Source organism: Coenobita brevimanus, chromosome 8 (assembly GCF_032717465.1).
Source record: "Coenobita brevimanus isolate Jiangsu-jjx chromosome 8, ASM3271746v2, whole genome shotgun sequence".
NCBI classification, from domain to species: Eukaryota; Metazoa; Arthropoda; class Malacostraca; order Decapoda; family Coenobitidae; genus Coenobita; species Coenobita brevimanus.
The window spans coordinates 43,192,888-43,216,765 of record NC_136961.1 but is presented as its reverse complement, the minus strand read 5'-3'; the positions used below and the strand labels follow the sequence as shown (position 1 = coordinate 43,216,765).

The 23,878-nt window shown below is 45.0% G+C and overlaps 1 protein-coding gene across 1 annotated transcript in view; it reads left to right on the top strand.

The window, feature by feature from the left end:
- Positions 1 to 23,878, top strand: part of LOC145407803 (uncharacterized) — a 131,127-nt gene that overhangs the window by 65,807 nt on the left and 41,442 nt on the right. Inside the window, exons 9-10 of the mRNA XM_080278665.1 lie at positions 21,822 to 21,884; positions 22,672 to 22,777. Coding sequence (XP_080134791.1) covers positions 21,822 to 21,884; positions 22,672 to 22,777 — 169 coding nt within the window. The remainder of the gene's footprint in view (positions 1 to 21,821; positions 21,885 to 22,671; positions 22,778 to 23,878) is intronic.

Genomic DNA, 23,878 nt, shown 5'->3' with positions numbered 1-23,878 from the left:
TGTGTGTGTGTGTGTCTGTGTGTGTGTGTGTGTGTGTGTGTGTGTGTGTGTGTGTGTGTGTGTGTCTGTGTGTGTGTGTGTGTGTGTGTGTGTCTGTCTGTCTCCCTACATATCTAGCTATCTGTCTATTTGTCTGTCTGTCTGTTTTTCTGTAACCTTCTCATATTTCTCACCCTTTCCTCTCCTACCCATCGTCCTTTCTCCTTCCCCTCCCTCTCTTTCCTACCCCTCCACCTCTCTCTTTCCCCTCCCTCTCTCTTCTTCCCTTCCTTCTTTCCCCTTTCCCCTCCCTCTCTCCCCTCTCACGTTTCTCCCTGACCCTCGCCAAATTGACAGGTGCTTGTGAGTCAGCGGGCCCGTCACTTTACGAGAGGCTGTCAGCGGTGTTGGGTTGGCTCATGTGTCAGCTCTGTCCACACCTCTTGTCTTTATCCTCGGCAGGCAGTCCCCAACCCACTGCCCATTTACACACACTGCCCATTTACACACACTACCCAATGACAATGACAATAGCGGTGATGATGTTGAAGATGATGATGGTGGTGGTGATGACGATAACTTTGATGATGATTATGATGATGAAGATGACCTGTGTAAACAAGAAGTGATGAGACTACAAATACCACGAAAACACACCCACCCATTCTCCCATAGTTCAGTTTCAGTCGTTGAGATCTTTGTCAGCGTACGTTATGGCTGTTTTACGTAGACTAGAATCCCTTAACCCGTCCCTGTCCGAGTTTGGGATGGATGTCGTGTGTGCCTATCCACCATTTTGACCCCCACATCCTCATCCCGCGCCTCTATCCTCTCTCAGCATTCCATTTCTTAACCCTACTTTTTTCTCGGACGCGGATGCCTTGTCATTAAACTCAATAAAACTGTCGCCACCCCTTCGTCACCCCTTCGCCACCCCTTCGTCACCCTTTCGTCACCCCTACACAGCCCTCCCTCCTCCCCCCCTCCACACCACAGCACACCGATACATCCTGCTCACACCACATCACCCTTCACACCATTCTCCCTCACCCCTCCATACCCCCCATTCTCCCCCCTCATTCTCCCCTCTCCCGCCTCATTCTCCCCTTCCCTCTCCCTCCTCCACCATGTTCACCCCAGGCCCCTTCCCTGCATTCTTTGACCACCACTTTTCCCACATCTTAGGCTTCCCCTTCCTTTTGCGTTCTTCTCCCTTCCTTCCTCATTTCTTCTTCCTTTCTTCCTCTCTTTTCTCCCTTCCTCTTTCCTTTTGTCACATCGGTAAATCTTCATAGGTCACTAGGCTTCCTTTTCCACGTAGTTCCTGTAGTGTATTCTTTTCATTCCTCGCCCTCCCACACTTACACTGCTCACCCCCCCACACTTACACTGCTCACCCCCCCACACTTACACTGCTCACCCCCCCACACTTACACTGCTCACCCCCCCACACTTACACTGCTTACCCCCCCACACTTACACTGCTCACCCCCCCACACTTACACTGCTCACCCCCCACACTTACACTGCTCATCCCGCACACTTACACTGCACACCCCCCACACACTTACACTGCTCATCCCCACACACTTACACTGCTCACCCCGCACACTTACACTGCTCACCCCCCACACAGCACCAGCCCACACCTGCCACCCTTCATCATCTAGACAGTGAATGCAGACGAGGGAAACTGATAGGATGAAAAGTGTATCGTGTGGCGTCTGGTGGAAGGAGGCAGACTCTGTTGGAGATTGAGTGAGCTTGGACATCCTTGCACATCAATACAGTATAAATTCCTGGAGTAGGTTGAGAGAGAGAGAGAGAGGGAGAGAGAGAGAGAGAGGTTATTGCGTGTGGTGAGGATGGGTAAGTTGGTAATGGCTTCATCTTGTATGTTGAACACGCATACCTTCTTCACCCCCCCTACACCCCCCATACCACCCCTCGCTCCTTCCCCTTACCTTTTTCACCGCACTTCATCTCTCACCCCTCTGTTCTTCTCACACTCACCCCTCTCCCCACTCTCTCTTCCCCCTCACCTTCCTCTCTCACTCTCTCCCTTCTGCCTTCCCCTCACTCCCACTCTTTCCCTTTCTTCCTCTCATCCCTTTCTCTCCGTCATTACTCCTGTCTCTTCTCCCTTAACCCTCCTCCCCCCCTCCATCTCTCTCTCTCTCTCTCTCTCTCTCTCTCTCTCTCTCTCTCTCTCTCATTACCCTCTCCCTCCCTAAATTGTCCATTTCCCCTTAATTTTCCTCTTTTTATCATCCCTTCGTGTCATCATCATCATCATCAAGTAGTTTTTCTTGGTATTTTTCACCTCCCTCTTCCTCTCCTCTTTTATCTCCACTATTTTTGTCCCTCCTTTTCTTTTTTTCATTTTCCTTTCTTCCTGTGTTGTTGTTTTTTATATTTTTGGTCGTTTCCGTTCTTATTTTTTCGTTTGTTTTCGTGTCTCCCACTTTCTTCCTTTTTCTGCTTATTTTATTGCCCTCAGTTTTGCTTTTATTTCCTCTCGTTTTTCTTCCTTGTTCCTTCCTTCCTTCCTTCCGCCCTTCTCTCTTCTTCTTCCTTCGACCTTCCTTCCCTCCTTTCTTTATTTCCTTCCTCTCTCATCTCCCTCTCTCCTTCCCTCCTGTGATTCTTACTTCCACCCTTCTTCTCTTCTTTTTCTTCCTCTTCTTTTACCCCTTCCTTCCTTCCTTCCTTCCTTATCTCCCTCCTCTTTCTTTTCCTCTCTCCTTCCCATCCCATAATTTGTCACTTCCATTATTCTCTCTCTCTCTCTCTCTCTCTCTCTCTCTCTCTCTCTTTACTATTCAGATACGGACGTGAATTCCTGTATGCCGGGTTGTTAAGTGGTCATGTACATTATTAAGTGCACACATGACCGTTTTTGTAAGTGTGCACATGACCGTTTCCTGTAAAGTGTTTACATGACCGTCTTTATTAATACTTGGTGTACACATGACCGTTTTAAAGCATACACAAAATGTTTTATCAAGTGTACACATGACCGTTTATTAAGTGTACATGTGACCGCTTCTTATCAAGTGTACACATGACTGTTTGGTAAGTAAACTTTACCATTTTTAAGTGTACACATGACTGTTTGGTAAGTAAACTTTACCATTTTTAAGTGTACACATGACTGTTTGGTAAGTGTACACATGACCGTTTGGTAAGTGTACACATGACCGTTTTTAATTGTACACATGGCCGTTTTTAAGTGTACACGTGGCTTTTTAAGTGTACACATGACCGTTTTTAAGTGTACACATGACCGTTTTTAAGTGTACACGTCCGTTTTTAAGTGTACACATGACCGTTAGGAGAGTGTAAATATGGCCTGTTTTTAAGTGTACACATGACCGTTTTTAAGTGTACACATGACCGTTTTTGCAAGTGTCGCAAGCCATAAGATATATAGGAATGGCTTTTTTTTTTCTTTTTATTCCTGGAGAAAACTTTGCAATTTACCATACCTACAAACTCAACATTTTTAGCGAACCAAAATGATTGTCTGGGTGTAGTTCTGTGTGTGTGTGTGTGTGTGTGTGTGTGTGTGTGTGTGTGTGTGTGTGTGTGTGTGTGTGTGCCATTCAGTCTGCCTGCTTATATGTACAGGCCACTGTGTGTTCTAGTGTACGTGAATGTGTGTGATAATATGCATGTGTGTGTGTGTTTGTGTGTGTGGATTCATTGTATATGCCCTGTGTGCGTTTCTGTATGTCTGTGAGTGCGTACGTGCGTGCGTAGAGGGGTGAGGGAGAGAGGAAGGAAGTAGGAGGGAGGATAGAAGTAGAGAAGAGGAAAAGAGGGAGGGGAGGAAAGGGAGAAGATGGAGGAGGAAGGAGGGAGATGGAGGAGGGAAGGGAGGAGGAAGAGAAGAACCTGGGAGGGAAAGAAAGAGACAGGAGGAAGGAAAAACTGGGGAGATGTGAGGGAAATAGAAATAGGGGCAACTCGGTGGCTGGGTCGGTTCGGTACTGGTCCCACTTTCGGCGGACGCTTTGGAGTGGGTTCGAGCCTCACTGACTGCCAATGGGGGAAAAAAAAAAAAAAAAGATAAGTAAAAGTGAAATCTAAATCCCACTGTCTACTACCACCGTCTTCTGTTTCACCGTCTGTGTCTTATATCTGTCTTACCCTCCTCCTAAGAGAGAGAGAGAGAGAGAGAGAGAGAGAGAGAGAGAGAGAGAGATACATTCCACTCCTCCCTGATGACGCAAACCGCCATTGAGAGCCTCCCTCCCCCCCCCTCCTCTCTCCATCTCTCTTACCTTTCCTCCATATACCCAACTTACTTAAATTCTCTCTCTCTCTCTCTCTCTCTCTCTCTCTCTCTCTCTCTCAGGTCCAAATCGTTGTGTAGTCTAACAATTGACTTTCCACATAACTGTTTTGCATTCTTTTTCAGCACTTTTTTTTTCTGCACTCTTTCTTGACTCGATATATCAAGTTCGGAAATAATCTCACGACCACAATGAGAATGATTCCGGCCCTGTGAGAATTAGTGAAGAAGAGTCCGGAATAAGGGAGAGTCCCGGATAAAGGAGAGTTGCAAATAACGGGAGGTTCCGGATAAAAGAGTCACGGATATAGGAGTCTCGGATAAAGGAGAGTTATGGATAAAGGAGAGGCCCTGATAAAAGAGTCTTGGATAAAGGGGAGTCCTGGATAAAGGAGAGTCCTGGATAAAGGAGAGTCCCGGATTAAGGAGAGTTGCAGATAAAGGAGAGTTGCAGATAAAGGAGAGTCCCGGATAAAGGACAGTCCCGGATAAAAGAGTCCTTGATAAAAGAGAGTCCCGGATAAACGAGTCACGGATGAAGGAGAGTCCCGGATAAAGGAGAGTCCCAAATGCACGAACGCGGTGTGGGGTCCCCGTCGCCACCTCCTGTCACACGGTGTTTTTTTCCCGCCCCTTAATGACCACCTTAATTACACCTTCCTTCCCGTCTCCCTTCTTATGTGGCGCTGCTCATGGTTCTTGCCCAGCACAAGGTTACCGTATTTACCTTTCACCCGTCCACTGCAAAACATCATCATCATCGTCATCATCATCGTCATCATCATCATCATCATCATCATCATCATCATCATCATACTGACCTAAAGATGCGGATCCAGAAAAAAGAGAGAGAGGAAGCATTAAAAAACGTTGATAAACACACACACACACACACACACACACACACACACACACACACACACACACACACACACAGTCCTTATATATTATACTGACCTTCAGTTCCTGTTTCACTAGCTTTTTCGAGTGTCTATTCCGCCATTAGTATCCCGTCCAGGTCCACACACGCCGTCCTTGGCCTTTTCAGAACACCTGGGTCTTTTACTCTTGGACTTTGATGATGATGATGAGGAGGAGGAGGAGGAGGACGATGAGGAGGAGGAGGAGGAGGAAAAGGATATGTTAACGAGAAGTGATAAAAAGGCCACCAAACTCTCGAAGAAATACCTCCTTCCCCAAGAATTCCGAGTGAGTTATTTTAGGTCCTCCTTGTCCTACGTCAGGGATGGATGCCGTCGAAAACTTGTCTCTCATCGCCGAACAGATGGTAAACGCATGACTGACGATTTATGACAGGAGACAGAGGCAATGAATACTAAGAGTGTGTAACTATCGAGTGTGACCATGCTTGACGTATTTTTCTGTATATTATCATGACATTTTTTTTTTATTATTAATAGTCTCGTGTATCAAAAGTGCTGTTGTTCATGTTGTTTACTCTCCATATTTAGCGAACAAAAATTATGAAGACAGCGAGCTTGTAACTGCGTGTGTATATAAATGCATGACGTATTATTCTTTGTATTCACGTGACTTTTTTTCTCTGTATTATCAACTGTCTCATGTCTAAAAAATTATTATTATTGAATTTGTTCATGTTCCTTACTGAGAGGCTGTAACTGTGAAATGTAAATATGCATGATTTATATTTCTAACATGACGTGGTTTTTGTGGACAGCCTTCGCAGTTGCCCAAAGTTTGTGCTTCAGTTGTTTTTCGCGCCGTTGTTGGTAAGCATTCTCTTATCATATTACTGAAGCTAGATAAGGAAGCCTGCAGACCAACAGAATGACGACTGTGAAGCTGTTATTTAGGTTTGCGTTAGTGATTATTATGTTGTGGATGTAGTTGGGCCATGAATGAAGAGAAAGAACTTGACGTCTTTTTACTGCCATTTTTCTTCTTTCTCTTTATTTGCCTCTGATGATGGTGGTGGTGGTGGTGGTGGTGGTGGTGGTGATTAGGACGAGGTAGGTAGGATGAAATGGGATGGGAGAGAATGTGGCAGGAAGTAGTGGGATGGCCTAGGGTAGGATGGGGTAGAGTCCTGTAGGGTGAGAAGGGATGTAGATGGATAGGATAGAATGGGATGGAGTTGGGTGTGGTGGGGTGTGGTAGGAAGTGGAGGGATGGGCGGGGGCAGGATGAGGTAGTGAGAGGAGGGTTGGAGGAGGATAGGGTAGAATGGGGGTTGGGTGTGGTGCAGGGGGTTTGGGTGGAGTGGACCTTCTCATTGTCACCCTCTCCAGGTCCATCCTTCGTGATCCGACACAGCAACCACCTTAAATGGACTACGCAGAGAGAGAGAGAGAGAGAGAGAGAGAGAAGGAAAAGGATGTGTGGGTATGCAGTTGATAATGAAATGGATATCACGAACTAAATAGATGAAGCTACCAGGTGTGTGTGTGTGTGTGTGTGTGTGTGTGTGTGTGTGTGTGCGCGTTTAAGCAACCAACCAACTAGCCAACCAACCAAGCAAGCACGTAATAATTAACTGAACCCCAAGAGCTAATAGGTGAAGGGAGCAGCAGGTGTGTGGGTATACCAACCTGCAGCGGGGCCTGAACCCTGGATCATACAGTGTTAACATGCAGACACGCCACTCCGACCTCCTCTACAGACAGGCGCGGAAGTTTTATAGTCCTTTTGCCCTAACTTGGCCCTGCTTTTCGTCCTTTTATGGTCTATGCTCTGTAGTTCTTTCGTGTTAACTTGGCTCAGGTTTTCGTCCTTTCGCGGCTTCAGTTCTTTAGTTTTTTCATCTTAACTTGGCCCATATTTTCGCCCTTTTGCGGCCTCTGTTCTGTTTTTCTTTCACCTTATTTTGTCCCATATTTTCGTCCTTATTTGGCGTTATTTCTCTTAGCACAGTGGAAGAGTGAGATAATGTTACGGCTCGGCGTTCCATAGTACTTCTTCGTGACTAGCGCTACGTTCTTGTGTTAATCTAGTGTTACAGCTTGGCATTCAGTATGGAGATGTCAGTTTTAAGTAATGAGTGAAGTGAGTATTATAGACCACTACGTCTGCTTCACGTATTATTATTATTATTATTATTATTATTATTATTATTACTATTATTATTTTCATCGTATCAGAGAGTCATGTGTGGGCTTAGAGTATATTAAGCCTCTGTCACCTTACGAAGAATACTTATTAAAGGGTAGTGAAAAGCAGAAGTGAAGACAGGGAGAGGTAGGGAGGAGGAAAGAGGGGTTGGAGGTAGGAAGGGGAAGGTAGGGCAGAGGCAGTGGGCGGTAGGGAGGAGACATGGAGAGGTAAGGAGGAGGTAGGAGGGAGGTAGGGGGAAATAGGAAAGGTGAAGGGGGATGCAGGGGAGAGGCACGGAGGTAGGGAGGAGGAAGGGGGATGTAGGTGGGAGGAAAGGGACGTAGGTAGGTAGGGAGGAGGTAGAGGGAGGTAGGGAGAAGGAAGGGGGAGGTATGGAGGAGAGCTGGAGGTAGATACTTAGCGAACTTTTTTCCCTGACTGTATCTTATCATCCATGCCAAGGAGTCACACTCTGATGACGTCCTTGCATTTCAAACAGGCAGGACTGTATTTAACCTTGTCACCCTGAGTACTTCTTTCCTAGAGAGAGAGAGAGAGAGAGAGAGAGAGAGAGAGAGAGAGAGAGAGAGAGAGAGAGAGAGAGAGATTATATGTACAGCACAAGTTGATATTTTCTTACTGCAAGGGCATGTGGAATGATGTGCAGGTATAAATCTATAACACAGGTATTGCCTTAAATGCCTGTGAACCGGTATGTAGGTGGGTGAATGTGTTATGTTTGGGTTTCTTTACTACTGTACATTGTCTTTTTATTTCGGGAGGTGAGACAGTCTAGGTCAGATCGGGCTGCCTAGGTCAGAGTCGATTGCCCGTCCGACTGACCTCAGGCAACGTGTTGTGAAGGGGGAACTATGTCATCCTCAAATGGGCTACTCGCGAGCTGCCCTATATGGACGAAATTGAGAGGAGTCAGTGGAGGAGGTTATGTGGCCCAGGACCGTGTAAAGGGCTGTGTGATGGGCAATTCTTAGAGTCAGGATTAGGGGTGACTCGCTCTTGGGGATGTGTGTTGTCTGGTGGTTCACTGTGGAAGGGTCTGCGATGAAGGATGAAGTGTTCTCGTAACCAGACCTGTTGAATGTTGCGTTGTTATAGGAGTTAAGAGAATCCAGGGAAGAACGCTGGCATGGTGCAGAGGTAAAGGTATCTTATGAGGAAGAGCTATGCGACGGACGGTTCCGGGATCAGTCAAAGGAGGAGGTAAAGTGGCTTGATGGACTGCCAGAAGGACTGTCTGATGGAAGATGATCCAGGCCAGGGAGGTGTAGTGTGTGCTGTTTTTCTATCTGTCCTCTCACTGGGAGTTCGAAAGGAGCCCCATCTGAGCTGAGACCACTTTGCTGAGCCGCCAACTTCCTTCAGCAGTTGGCAGATTTACCTCTTTGTCAGATGCCTTTGATTTTCTTGAGGAAGGCCCATTCTTTGATAATTCAGTGAAAATGGAGAAGTACTTAAGTAGCTAAGGGCCGTGTTATGCGTCAAGGCGTGCCCAAATTACCATCTCTCCTGGCGGCGTGGTATTGTGGTTGATTATGCTGGCCTAGAAGCTTGGCGTCCTAGGAAGGGATGAGGGAAACCATCATAAAATAGTCACGAAGAATGGGTGACTCGCTCAGGTTTTCCCGCCTTCATTTTATTTTTCACCGTCACAGTGATGCTGATGGAAGTGAAAATGGTGGTGTTTGTGCCCAAGAGTGAAGACAGTTATTCACTTTTCCGTTAGACTAGTGTTGGGAATGAATGTTGGGTGGACGTGGCAGTGGCAGTGGTGGTGGTAGAAGTGGTGGTGGTGGTGGTGATGGTAGGGGTGTTGGTGATGATATTACTAGGGATGGTGGTGTTGGTGATGGTATTAGGAGGGGTGGAGATGGTGGTGGTGGCGATGGCAGAAGCGATGGTGGTAGCAGGGTAGTAGTGTGGTGGTGGTAGGTGGTGGTGGTGGAAGTAGGGGTGGTGGTGGTGGTGGTGGTGAAGCCCGTAACACCCTGCCGTGTGGCGGAGTGTCGTCTGGGTTATGTCCACACGCCGGTAAAGGATTAGCGTCACCAATTACCGCGCCATTGTAGCCAGAGTCACGACCCTAACGACCCCTCCATTGCCGGCCACACACACCCCACACACCACTCAGCTCTACCAGGATCACCCACGCTCATAAAGGCTTTACTTAGAGCCATCAAGGGGATTATTTCGAGACCCATAAGGAGATTACTTATGGCCGTAAAAATATTAACTGACAGGGTGGAGGGTTGAACCGGACTGCCGCGACGCGTGAGTGAGGTGGAAAGAATGTGGATAGGGAGAAAAGTGAGGGAAAATGGTAAATGTGGAAGAGAGGGACATGGAGGAAGTGGTGAAAGAGAAAAGGAAGAAGAATGTGGGTAGGAGAAAAACAAGGAAAGTCGGTAATGTGGAATAGGAGGAGACGGACGAAGAGGTGAAAGAGAAGAGAAAAGGAAGAAGAGCGTAGGCAGGAGAGAACACAGAGAAGGAGACAGATGAAAGGATTAAAGAGAATTGAAAAGTGAAGAAGGTGGATAGGAGAGAGGAAAGAGGGAAAGTGATAATAAAGGTAGAGGAGGAGGCAGAGGAAGAGATTGAAAATAAAAAGGATAAAAAAGGTGGATAGGAGAGAGAGCAGAGGGAAAGAGACAATTGTGGAAGAGGAGGAGACAAGAAAGGAGAGAAAAAAAAATAAAGGAACGAAAAAGAGGAGAACTGTCAAAGGAAGAGACGAAAAAGAGGAAAATGTGGAAAGGAGAGAGAACAGAGAGAGTGCAGTAAATGTGGAAGAGAAGAAGAGAGAGGAAGAGATGAGAATATGGCAAAAGAAGAGATGATAAGATGGAGAATGTGAACAGGAGGGAGAACAGAGGGAAAGTATTAGATGCGGAAGAGGAGACAGAAAAAGAGATGAATGAAAGGTAATGGAAGAGACGAAAAGAGGAGGAGGCAGAGGAAAAAGTAATCATCATCATCATTATCATCATCATCATCATCGTCATCTTAACCCTCTTCCCCTTTCCCTACCAGTGTACGAGAAAAAAAAAAAGAACACGAAACTTTAGCCCTTCTACAGCTCCGTGGGGAGGTGGGTAAAGAATACCTCCCTAGTATCCCTGCTTGTCGTAAGAGGCGACTAGAAGGGGGCTTTTGTCTTCAGTCTTTTTCTCCCTACTGTCCTCGTCTCTTCAGTCCTGCCTCTCTTCTTGATATTTTCTTGTTTTTTCTTGCCGTGGTTTTCCCTCCTATCAGGTTAGACATTTGATATCCTGGTATGAATAGTTTAAGAACCTCCGATTGGTGTCGACCCTGCCTCCGTTCCTGGGTCAAGCCTTTCAACCAACAAAACAGTCAGCCACTTCTTCGCTAAGGCATCAAAGACGTCTTGGTAGTGAATATGCCAAGCTCAAGAAGATTTGTGAATAGGTTGGGCAAGGTGGGCTATAAAAGATGGACGACATGGCCGCTAACAAGCCTTCAAGTATTCTCACCCGACGCGACTACCAGAATACTGACCCACCCACACCCCACAGGCCATAACACCACCACTACCACCAGTCCCCTACCGCCACACCAGCACATACCACCCCACACACCCTTTACCACCACCACCACCGCCACAATCAAAAAGTCCCTGCCACCACCACCTCACAGCCCTTACATCCACTTACCATACCTGACCAATCTCTGTCTCTTCTCTGTCTCACCCACCTCATTCCTCCTCCTTTCTCCCCACAGTCCTACCTCAGCTACGTCACATTTTGTCCATTTTCTCAAGTATTTAAAATCGTCTGGTAGTATCCTGAGTAAAATGAAAAAAAATATTGATATCAGAGTGATATGGACTGAATAAAATCGTCTTGTGATGGCCAGAACAACATAAAATTGGTCTACGTGTGGAACCTTTTATTTCCAATCTTGTGCCTGAAACTCACCCTCTTTCCTGCACCAAAAATGACATGTCCACCTTCTAACCCTATTTTCTCCCTGTCTTCCAAGACCATTTGCCCCTCTCCCCTAAGACCCATTTCCCCCTACGTCCTGCGCCCCTCTTTTCAGTTCCCCTCCCCCACCACACAATACTCGCCCCCTCTTGAGTTGGTATTTACGAGTTGTGGTTGACCTGTGTGGCATTGTTCCGTGGTGCCCCTCGCTGCCACCAGGAGACCACTGCTGGGCTTGTTCCCGCTGTGACTGTTATTGCTGCTGCTGCTACCGTCACTGCTTGTCTGCTTTTTTTGCTACTGTTATACTTCTGCTGCTGTACCGCTATTAGACTACCACTATTATTACTACTACTACTACTACTACCACTACAACTACTACTACCCAAAACATACTATTACATAAGTTATCGCAGGTCATCACGTTTGAGAGAGAGAGAGAGAGAGAGAGAGAGAGAGAGAGAGAGAGAGAGAGAGAGAGAGGCTTAGCAGGGGGGAGGAGGTAAGAGAAAGGAACACCACTGAACAATTTTGGACAATCCCAGACAACACATTCACCACTTTAAAGAATTCGTAATCCCTTAATGGAGAGAGAGAGAGAGAGAGAGAGAGAGAGAGAGAGAGAGAGAGAGAGAGAGAGAGAGAGAGAGAGAGATATGCCTATAGTTAGATTAGGTATTGACTTTGGGGTATGGAACGTCGTGCTCTCTCTCTCTCTCTCTCTCTCTCTCACACACACACACACACACACACACACACACACACACACACACACACACACACACTTTTTTTTTCTTACCAGTTTTAGGCCCACAATATTTTTTTTTTCTTGTGTCTCACCTGAGCCAATTAATCCACCTGCCTGCCTGCCCACCTGATCCTTCCACCTGCCCCACCCACAACATTCCTTACGCATCGCTTCCTTTTACACACACACACACACACACACACACACACACACACACACACACACACACACACACACACACACACACACACACTAGCAGACCGTATTCTAATTTTTATCTCTTGTTACAGCTGAGCATTCAAGATGGAGAGATTTTTTTATGCCAAATTAATGTGGACAAAGTATGTTCTTATTTACTCATTTGTTTTATTTATTAGTTTATTTATTTTTATTTTTTTACGCTTGTGGGTTTGGCCAAATTGATCCTGTCTGGAGTGATTTTAGTTGATGCTTGGTGTGTGGGACGTTGTGTGGGCCTAGCTGAGGAAGTGTGTGTGTGTGTGTGTGTGTGTGTGTGTGTGTGTGTGTTCAAGTTCAGTCACCATATATTTCTGATCTGCTTCGCGGATGTTACTTACAATCGCCTTTAAAACCAGTGACACTCAAGGAACTAAATATATATGTTGTATTTCTGTCACAGTATTGTTTTTAGCACAATGTTTACCCGTGAAAAATTGTCCCGAGTATGTCAGTAACCCTTTCTTCTGCAGCTTGTTTTTCAAATTTTCTGATCAGTGCATAATCATTTTTCTAGACCAATTACTTACGAAGATATAGCCACAGTATATCGTAGAATAATACCATTTTTAGTGGAACTTGTAAATTTTTTGAGGTATTTGGTTACAAGAGTTTGATGTTATTATTATTATTATTATTTTTTTTTTTTTTTTGGTAGAGGGACTGGCCATCTCACAGGCATGTTAAAGTGCTTGTTGGTTCAGTACTTTTCTTTCTCATCATCCATATATCTTTTACATGCCCAGTATTTATCATGGTGTCCTCTTTATTTATTTATTTATTTATTTTTTTTTTTTGCCTTCACCACTGTACAGTAGTTTTAATTTCTTGTTTCATGATCCCTGTTTGTCTGTCTGTCTGTGTGTGTGGCGATGCGATGCTGTGCAGGTGTTTCCCATCCACGATACAACAGCATGTCAGCCATTGTCCCACCTTGCCCTCCATCCTCACACTGCTCTCTGTTCCGCTGTTTACTTTCTTTTATTCCATTCTCCTCCTGATACGCCCATCCTTATTTTTTCCACGCCTTCCTTCGTTCATATTCTCCTCATCTTTTTATTACTTCCTTCTCCTAATATACTCTCTCTCCTTATTTCTTTTATTTCTTTCGTCTGCTGATACTCCCTGTTTCCTTCTTTCTTGTAGTCCTTCCTCTCCCTCCGTTCCCTGTGTCAATTTGCTTCCCCGTCTTCTTCTTCCCTATCCCCCGTCTCTTACTTTTCCCTCTCCCTTTTGCCTTTCCTCTGTCTCCTATTTTTCTCCCTCCCTCCCCCTCTCTACCTCTTCCTGTCTCTGTCTCACCTTTTTTGCACCTCCCTCTCCCCTCCTGCCCGTACCTCACTCTCTCCTGTACTCTTTCCCCATTTTCCTCCCCTTCTTCCTTTCCTCATATCCCCCTCTCCCTCCCATCCATTCCTCATCCATCACTTCACCACCACCCTCTTCCCTGGCTTCACGACTCTTATGGAATGTGAACAAGGGGGTGAACAAGATAAATCATCCTCCACCCTAATGAACACGCACAACTCTACCAGTCCTACAGCTTCACGAGATAACGAAGGACGATACTTAAACAGCTTACGATATGCTTTCTGTCGTAGCTAATATTTGTTTGCGTTGGGAGGACAGGAGAGAGAGACAGAGAGCATCACCTTCATAACATACAGCTTTACGATCGATGTCCTGTCGTAGTTAAGATATGTTTTTACAGTGTCCTACGGTCCTAGTCTTCACATCCGACGGTCCTAACCTTGTGTGGTAGTGGTTGGTCGTGGGTAGTTGTGGTGAAGATGTGGTAGTGTGTGGTAGGTGGCAGTGATTTTGATGGTGTGTGGTAAAGGTGTCGTGAAGGGAGGTGTGTGGTTGTAGTAAGGTGTGTGGTGGGTGGATAGTAGTGGTTGTGGTGGTGGTAGTGGTATGTGGTAGTGGTTTTAATGGTATGTGGTAGGTAGAGGTGTGGTGAAGGGAGGTGTGTGGTTGTAGTGTGGTGTGTGGTAGGTGGGTAGTGTGGTGGTAGTGGTGGTGGTAATTACTTGTCCAGCCGCTGTCCACTTGGGTTTTTTATTGCTGAATGATTAATGTGGTGTTCCCCCCCCGTGTCTCTCTCTCTCTCTCTCTCTCACACACACACACACACACACACACACACACACACACACACACACACACACACACACACACACACACACACACTGAAGCAAGCATCGTATAAAAACAATCACAATAGCTAATGTTCAATCAGTGGTAGGAATCTGACGAGACAGAGAGAGAGAGAGAAGGGGGTAAGGCCTAACGCCATCACATTTTCACTATGCAAATCACTCCTTCGGAATGTGTGTATTGGCAGTTAACATATACTAGGAAGGAACACCTGCCCAAGAGAGAGAATGTGTGTGTGTGTGTGTGTGTGTGTGTGTGTGTGTGTGTGTGTTTGCCTCTCAGTTAGCATACAAGGGACTGGAGAAGTAGCTGTCGGTGTACATAAGACTCCATCGTGCAAATAACTACCCTGTTGGGCTTAAAGGAGTCAACATTAGCACCCACTGTTATTCAAATCCTTCCTTTTTATCACAGTCCGCTTTGGCCTCCTTTCTTCTCAGTGTCACAAGAAGCCAAGACAGTACGTATGAATAATTATGTGTGTTTACAGATTTACGGTAAATGTGTACACTCGCCATCGAAAGTCGCGTCACCTTTCCTGCTTTTCTCTCCATTGACTTTGAAAATGTAGTAAATCCGCAACACCCGAGACGCCTGACACTGATTTTAGCCAAGTAAGGTTGCCAGTGTCAGTTGCTACGGCTTTACCACACTGATTTTCCAAGAGCATGAAGATAAAAGGAAAGACGACAGGACTTTTGGTGCTCACTGTACATACGCACACACACTTATGCAGTAAATAAAATGAGTTGAAGATTGTGCAGGAAAGAGATTATGTTCTTAATTTTACCAAAGTTTCCGTATATTCCTTAAGAAATTGCTTGTATAGAAGTTATTTGCCTGTGTCTGCATATATATATACTGTACGTGTGTGTATTAATCATGTATATAGTGAGTTGGGGATGCAGTTGTGATGTGTTCAGATGAATATACCTGCACATCTCTCCCTTCCGCTGGTGTAGGTAAGTGGTGGAGTGGGTGTACTGGTGTGATGTGTGCTGAGAGGAACATAAAATACACATCTCCTGTACTAATATAATTTTTCTTTTCTCCTTGTGTAGGTAAGTGGTGGTGTTGGTGGTGCGAGGGTGGGTAAGTAACACAATGGCGAATTAGGTTCCCAGGGAGGCAGGTGAGTGCTGTGTTAGTAGGCAACCGTATTCCCGTTGAGGTAGCAAGAGTGAGGCGCTGGAGAGAGACGCCTTCACGTGTTGGCACCGATATAACCACAGCCTGGGTATACAAACATCCCTCAGTCCCCTCCCTATCCCCTGAAATGAGGATGGTGGACTGCAGGAGGGGGACAGCTTCATCCTACAGTCCTCCAGGTTCTCGTGTAAATATGGATTCACAGCAATAACATAGATTTTGCACCTGCCCTTCCGTAGTGTTGTGTTATTCATCCCCCTTTCAGTTCGAGGACGTCATTTCTGTTTTATTCATACTACTAACAGGCGATTTAATGAAGAGAGCATCCTAGTAGTGAAGGGATTAACGAGGGGATTAAGGAAGACTATCTAATCCGGCCAGTTAGATTAGTCTCCCCAAAACCTCATAGAAACTGTCAGGTGGTGGCGAGAGTTAGCTGAAGAGGATGTGGTGAAGGAATTTGCAGTGTCTTATGCTATGTTATGATGTCAGGGATGATGTGATGATGTTAGGGATGTCAAGATGTTTTAGGTGATGTCAAGATGTTAGGTGATGTCAAGATGTTAAGTGATGTTAAGATGTTAGTGTTGTCATGATGTTAGGGATGTCATGATGTTAGGGGAAGTCACGGTGGTAGGGATGTCAAGATGTTAGGTGATGTCAAGATGTTAGGTGATGTCATGATGTTAGGGTAAAGATTCCTTGAAGTCAGGGATGTCAAATAAAACACTAAGGAAGGAGTCTTGCAAAAAATCTCCGAAGAAAACGAGAATGTGGATTAGGATATGCTGTACATTGCCGTAGCACCTCTTCCTAAGCGATTTATTTCCCATCGTACACCTTATTCTCCTGTAACTGTATCCTTCAAAATATGAACATACTTTACTAACATTGAAGAAAATATTTTAAGATATAATTGGTAAAATAAGTCGCTTAGGAAAAGTTGTTACGATAGAATCCAAGCAAAGGAAAAGACAGCCCTAGAAGACTCCTCAGCTCTTCTGCCTTCCCTTATATATTTTTTCTATATTGCATGTTATTTTTCTCCCATAAAATTTAGCTGTGTCATTTTTGTCAACTATTTCCCTATTTAAATAGGAACTAAATGACACAAGAACGTATCCCCTAATGTCTCTTCCTTATCGATTTATTTTTGAGAGTTGTGTGCTGGTACTCTTGTTTTTCATTTATTTATTTTCTTTTGTTTTTCTTCTTTTCTTTTTTCTTTTTTCAAACTGTGTCTGTATTGTAAAAATGTTCATATCATACGGTATTTCTTAGCACGTGTTTTTTATCAGTTAATATCTACAAATGATGATGATGATGATGATGTGTGTGTGTGTGTGTGTGTGTGTGTGTGTGTGTGTGTGTGTGTGTGTGTGTGTGTGTGTATACAACCTTGTCCTTGTGTGTTACTTGTGTGTACATACTAATGACTGTATAAATAATTTTGTGTGTGTGTGTGTGTGTGTGTGTGTGTGTGTGTGTGTGTGTGTGTGTGTGTGTGTGTGTGTGTGTGTGTGTGATTACAGTCTTGCACGGAGTAATTTGTTCGTTCCAATTAATTACATCTTGTCACAGAGATAAAGGAGGAAGAAGTAGCAGTCTGGGAGGAGGAGGAGGAGGAAAGGAGGGGAGGGGAGGGGAGAGGAGGGGAGGGAAGGGGAGGGAAGATAAGAGAGAAAAAGAACAAAATTGGAGTTGGAGGGGAAGGTGGATAATGTTACACGGGGGAGGAGGAGGGAGGAAGGAAAAATAGGAAAGTCGAAGGAGTGTATGAGGAGGAGAGGAGAGGATGAAGGGAAGAGATATAGTGATGGTAAATGGAGGAGAAGGAGGAGGAGGAGGAGGAGGAGGAAAGGGAAGATAGGTAATAAAGGAAGAGGAAGTGAGTTAATGAAGGAGGAGAAGAGGAAAAGAAAAACAGATGATCGAGGAAGAAGAGGGAAGAGAGAGAATAAAAGGGGGAGGAAGGGGGAAGAGGATGATAAATAAAGTATGTGAAGGTAAAAAAAGAAGTGTTAAGGCAAGAGGATAGGGGGGAGAGATAACAAAGGAGGGGGAGAAGGAAAAGGAAGAGAGATAGTAAAGGGAGGAGGAAAGAGAAGAGATAAAATAAAGGAGGAGGAAAGAGAGGGAAGATCAAAAAGAATTAGGAAAAGAAAGAGGTAATCAAGGAAGAAGAAGAGAGGTAATAAAGGAGGAGGAAAAGGAAGAGAATGAAGTAGAAGGGTGTGAAAACAAAGGAGGAGGAGAAAAGGGAAGCGAGAGATAAGAAAGGGGGAGGATAAAGAAGAGGAGGAGGAGGAGGAGGAAGAGAGATAATAAAGGAGGAGGAGGAGGAGGAGTAGAGTTATCAGTGTATCAAATAGAAGGATGAATGGCCACGGTGTAAGAGCCTGCGCTTGACCTCGCTTGTGTGTGTGTGTGTGTGTGTGTGTGTGTGTGAGAGAGAGAGAGAGAGAGAGAGTTAAATCAAGAATATGGTGCTAGTCACGAATTAGTGCTATGGAAAAATGTAGAGCCAAAGTATTGTCATTCAGCCATTGACCTGTAGTAATAGATTAACACTAGAATACGATACTGGTCACGAAGAAGTGCTATTGAGAGGATTTAGACCCCTAGTAGTGTCTTAGTTTGTCAGTTACGGGAAATCATTGGCTACGAAAATATAATGGTTTTTGCCAGGTTGATGTGGACGGAGTATAGGAGGTATGTGGCGGGGGGATGCCTGCTCTTTCTGGGGCAAGGCAGCCGTACAATACCCACTTGGAACCTGATGGAGAGAGAGAGAGAGAGAGAGAGAGAGAGAGAGAGGAGGGGGGGAGGGGGTGTAACCTGAGCACCACATCAGCCCCCATTGCACAACGCACATGAAGTAACCTGTGTTTCATTTATCTGATCCTGCTTTGATCAAGTACTGGCGGATTATTGTGTGCAAGTTTTTTTTTTTCTCCCCTTCACCCCGTCCTTAGGTGGAAAAAAGGTCAGGATGATGATGATGATGATGATGAATGTGTGAAAAACATCGTGATGGTGGTGATGAAAGGGTTAGTAACAATGACGACGATGACAATGATGATGATGACGATGATGATGATGACGATGATGATGATGATGATGATGATGATGATGCGGTGTGTTGTCCCCTACCCATACACGAGGCAGGATGTGGTTGGTGAGGTAACCCTTCCCTTTACGTGTTTCCCACCCATGCGAGTAACACCCTATACCTCCCCTCTTCCCTTCTCCCCTTCTCTTCTCTCCCCCTTCCTTCTTCCTTGCCCTCTTCTTTCTCTCCCTTCCCTCTCCCTTGCCCTCTCCTCGCTCCTTCTCCTTTCCCTGCCTCCTCACTTCTTCCACTCCTTCCCTCTCCATTGCCTTCTCCCTCCTTCTTCTTTCCCTCCTCTGAAGACACGTATATGGAGGAATACTGATCAGATCTTAAGTGTGTTTTGTTATTTAATATTCACTGTAATATGAAAGTAAAGTATTTAGTATGTGTGAAGACAGGCATATGCGTAAACAATCTCAGATATACTCTACGCTTGGGAGTTACTGAATCCGGCCGTGTGGTACCGTACTGTGGCTGGCTGAGAGTGGTGGCTGGGTCTGTGATGGATTTGCGGTGACGAGGTAAGGCCGTCTGCATAATAAGAGTTAACCCGGTGCTGAGAGGGACGCCTGCGATTGGTGGTATCCACATGACATGTCGGTGGAGCTGCCAGGTAATACAAACGTCGCCAACAGGAGGAGGAGTGACTGCAGAAGAAGGGATCACGTTCAAATGAGTCTGGAGTTGCACTTTTTAAAAACAGAAGATGAACGGAGGAAGGGGGGGGGGAATCTGAGAGAGCAGTGTGATTTAGAGGAATAAGTTATAATGGCCTCTCCCAAGCTTAGAAAAATCGTCTGGGTCAGGGGTATCGGTGGTGGTGATAGAGGAATGGGTGACAGGTATTGTAACTCCGGCCAACCGTCTGATAGGCCAGCGATGATCGTAAACTGTGCGTGGTTCTGATACCAAGTTGTTGCATTAGGATATACCACTCTCTCTCTCTCTCTCTCTCTCTCTCTCTCTCTCTCTCTCTCTCTCTCTCTCTCTCTCATTTGCTTCCCCTTTCCTTCCCCTCCTATATATCTTTTCCTCACCGTTTTCCTTCCCGTTCCTGCTTTTTCTTTTTTTCTTTTTCTTTTTCTCGTTTTCCCTTCCACCACTTTTTCAAATTCTCCCTCGCTTCCCTTCCTCGGGGACAGGCAGATGGAAAGGAAGAGGAAGGAGGAAACGAAGAAGGAGATTGGAGGCTCGAGAGAAAGAGAGGGGGGGGAGAGGAAGGAAAATCAACAAACAGGGAATTAGGAAGAGAGAGAGAGAGAGAGAGAGAGAGAGAGAGAGAGAGAGAGAGAGAGAGAGAGAGAGATAAGGAGGAGGACGAAGGTAGAGAAGGAGGGAAGAGAAAGAGGGAGGGAGGGAGAAGGAGGGAGGGACGTTTGAGTGGTGGAGATAAAGACTGCTAACTTAGGACGTGAGGCAGGAAGGGAGCCGATTAACCTCACCCACGCGGCTCCTTCATACACGGTACGAATCTAAAATTAAATGAGAATATAGCAGCACTTCTTCGTGACTAGTATCATATTCTAATGTTAATCTCATCGTTCGCCTTAACTTGACCTCGATTTTCGTCCAATTGCAACTTAATTTCATTTAGCTCAGTGGCAGAAAGTGACTGATAAAACTCTGCATCCTCCGCGATGGAGATTGACGCCTTCATGTGGTGGCACTGATATAACTGGCCGGATTCATTGCCTGATTATTTAAACGTCCCTCATCTCCCTCCTTATCCCCCGAAAGGAAGATGGTGGGCTGCAGGATAAGGGGAACTTCAGCCTGCAGTCCACTGGGTTCACGTTACAGATGAGCCTGGTAACAGCAAACAGACGTGCATGTTGGTGTCTGTTTCCTGCCTTCATTTATATCTAGTTAGTGTGGTACAGATTTATTATTATTATTATTATTATTATTATTATTATTATTATCATTATTATTATTGACGCTCTTTTTCCCATTTTAATCTAGTGAAGTCTCCCCCAGTGCTTTTTGTAAAATTCTTCCCCCATATACTGAATGTCGTATGTTTGTTTTTATTATATGCTTTGTAGGAGGGCCAGTGAGAGTGATTGCACACACACACACACACACACACACACACACACACACACACACACACACACACACACACACACACACACACACACACACACAAATTACCTAACAATCTATATCTGTCATTGTTACCAGCATCACATAATACTTTCATTCGACATACTCCATAACCATGCCGTAAGAACGAGCATACTTCGCTATATTTAAAATTATATATCTAAATTATATCTCTAAAATATACCATTAAAAAAAAAAAAGTCACTCCTACAGTCCCATGCAAAAATTCATTCCCCTCTCCAGCCTCTCGCGTGTTTGGAATCCCTGCTGTGTAACGTAGTGGTCAAAAGTATGCTATCACCCAGGTATAATGGCAGCCTGAATCCACTAGACCACCTTCAAGCGTTACTCAGCGTTGAAGGAGAAGCAGGAGAAGCGAATGAACTTTTGTATTTGACTGTACGTGTAGTTAATGTATTCAGTCGGCCTTAATGAAGCTGCAGGTGAGCTAATTGGCAGACACACCTGGCTAACAGTACCTGCATGGGGCCGCCTTTATGAACTCTTAAACTTTATTCAATATACGTTTGGTTTCACTTATACAGCCGCCAAACACTTCACAATCAATTAAGAATATAATAATAATAATAATAATAATAATAATAATAATAATAATGCGAAAAACTAAACGATGTGTTAATTGTTAGCTGTTATGGAATCTTGTTTTTCCTGTAAATTGGTGTTTAAAAAAAAATGAGAGAGCAGAACGAAAAGAAGTAATAGGTAACTGTTTTGAATATTTTTAAAACTCAGAATTAATTAGAATAAAAAAAAACGCGAAAAAATAAGCGATCTGTGATAATGATTAACTTTTTATTTTCTTTTTTATCGTAATTTTGGTTGACTTATTATAAACACTGCCCCTAATAGCCTACCCAGGTGCACGTTGTCTCCACTGGCCCTGTCCCCCCGCCCCGCCCCGCCCCGCCCCGCCCCCTGCCCCGCCTGGCTTGTGTATGTGTGTGTCTTGTGACGCGCCTCTGCTTCTTACAGTCTTATGGGTCCGGGTCTGGAGAGGGTCGCAGCGATGTGTCCGTGCACGAAGACTACTACCCGGTGAGTACCCACACCCACACCCACCTCACTCACTCCCACCCACACTCCCACCCACACCTACCACCTCACCCACTCACACCCATACCCAGAGCCACTCCCACCCACACCCACACTTATACTCGTACTAACCACTTACCTTCATTAACACCGACACCCACACCACTCCACTCACATACAATAACAACTATCACTGATAACCACACCCACGCCCATACATTCCCACCCCCACACCTACACCCATACATGCCCACTCCCACAACCACACCCATACCCACACCCTCACGCACACCCACATCACCTCACATACTTATACTAATCACATATCATCACTAATACACCCCCCACACACCCTCACTAACCACTGATCACCAAAATCGCCAACCAAGAGCTTCCCACGAAATCTGTTCTGCTAATAATCTTGAACTGGGACATACTGACCACTTATGTTTGTCAATAAAGTGTAGAAAATATTGCTTTGTTTTCCGTTAGCGTTGTTGCATTAGTTTTCGTGATGATATTTCGTTAATAGTAAATAATGACGTGATCGCGAAGGTGGTGGTGATGATGTAGGTATTGGTGATGATGTTGATGATGGTAGTGATGATGGAGGTGTTGAAGTAATGATGATGATAACACCTGGTGATGAAGATGATAATGAACTGGAGATGCTGATGACCTAGTAATGATGATGATGGTGATGATGATGATGGTGATGATGATGATGGTGATGATGATGATGGTGATGATGATGATGATGATGATGATGATGATGATGGGTGTGTTTCAGGTCGATATGGAAGACGACGATGATTCACCCATACCCCGGCTGGAGGGCTCTGGCGTGGACTTGGAGGGAGCGCCGCCCCCCTTACCCCCTCCTCCCCCCCTGCACGGTAGGTTGAGAGAGAGAGAGAGAGAGAGAGAGAGAATGTTAATGAGAGGGGGAAAATATTCAGTTGAGTGAGGTGTGTGTGTGTGTGTGTGTGTGTGTGTGTGTGTGTGTGTGTGTGTGAGAGAGAGAGAGAGAGAGAGAGAGAGAGAGAGAGAGAGAATGATAAATTGAGAGGGGAAAAATATTCAGTTGAGTGAGGTATGTGTGTGTGTGTGTGTGTGTGTGTGAGAGAGAGAGAGAGAGAGAGAGAGAGAGAGAGAGAGAGAGAGAGAGAGACTTTTTCCTCCACATTTTTCCCCTAACTAACTTTACATTGACTTAGAAATTGCGCTTAGAAAAACAAATCGCTTAATGTAAGAACTCACGCCCTCCTCTGCTTCAGGCCAGTAAATCGCACTATATATATGTAGAGCCTAACGTGTATTAATGCTAGTTTGTAAGTTAGATCTTTATTCTGGGGGGAGTTCGTTGCTCCTTTTCTGTAATGATTTATTTTGCTCTTTACGCCCTCATATCTCATTTTGATGATGTTGATGTTTTTTTTTTTTTGTATCGACCAAATTTGCTTCAGTAATATTTGATAGGTATAATAGGCAGAGTAAATCGCGAAGGAAGAGGTGCTAAGAAGGCTCCGAAGTCAGCGGATCGTTCTCTCCAAGTGGCTTTGGATATTTCGTAGGCCGTCTTCCTGAGCGATTTATTTTGCATAGTTCACCTTTTTATCCTCCTCTACTTTATGGACGCAAACTATGACAGTAGTGAAAATATATAAACATAAAAAAGATAACATTAAGGCGTACCCTGCAGAGTAAATCGCTAAGGAAGAGGAGCTACGAGACCTCCCATGCCAGCTACAATATGGCGCCTCTTTTGTTTATACGTCACTTTCTCCTTATTCCCCTTTGCCTGCCACTCAAGACCCAAAATCGAAGAAAGGTAAGATTTGATGCAGTACTTATATTTAATCCTTTCAGTACGATGCCCCCTGTACCCACGATAACGCATTTATTTATTTAGTCACACCGTAAGGATTTTCACACGCAAGAAATTTTACTTTTTGCGAAACCCCGTATGGTCCCGCATCTGTCAATCAGGCTGTCAG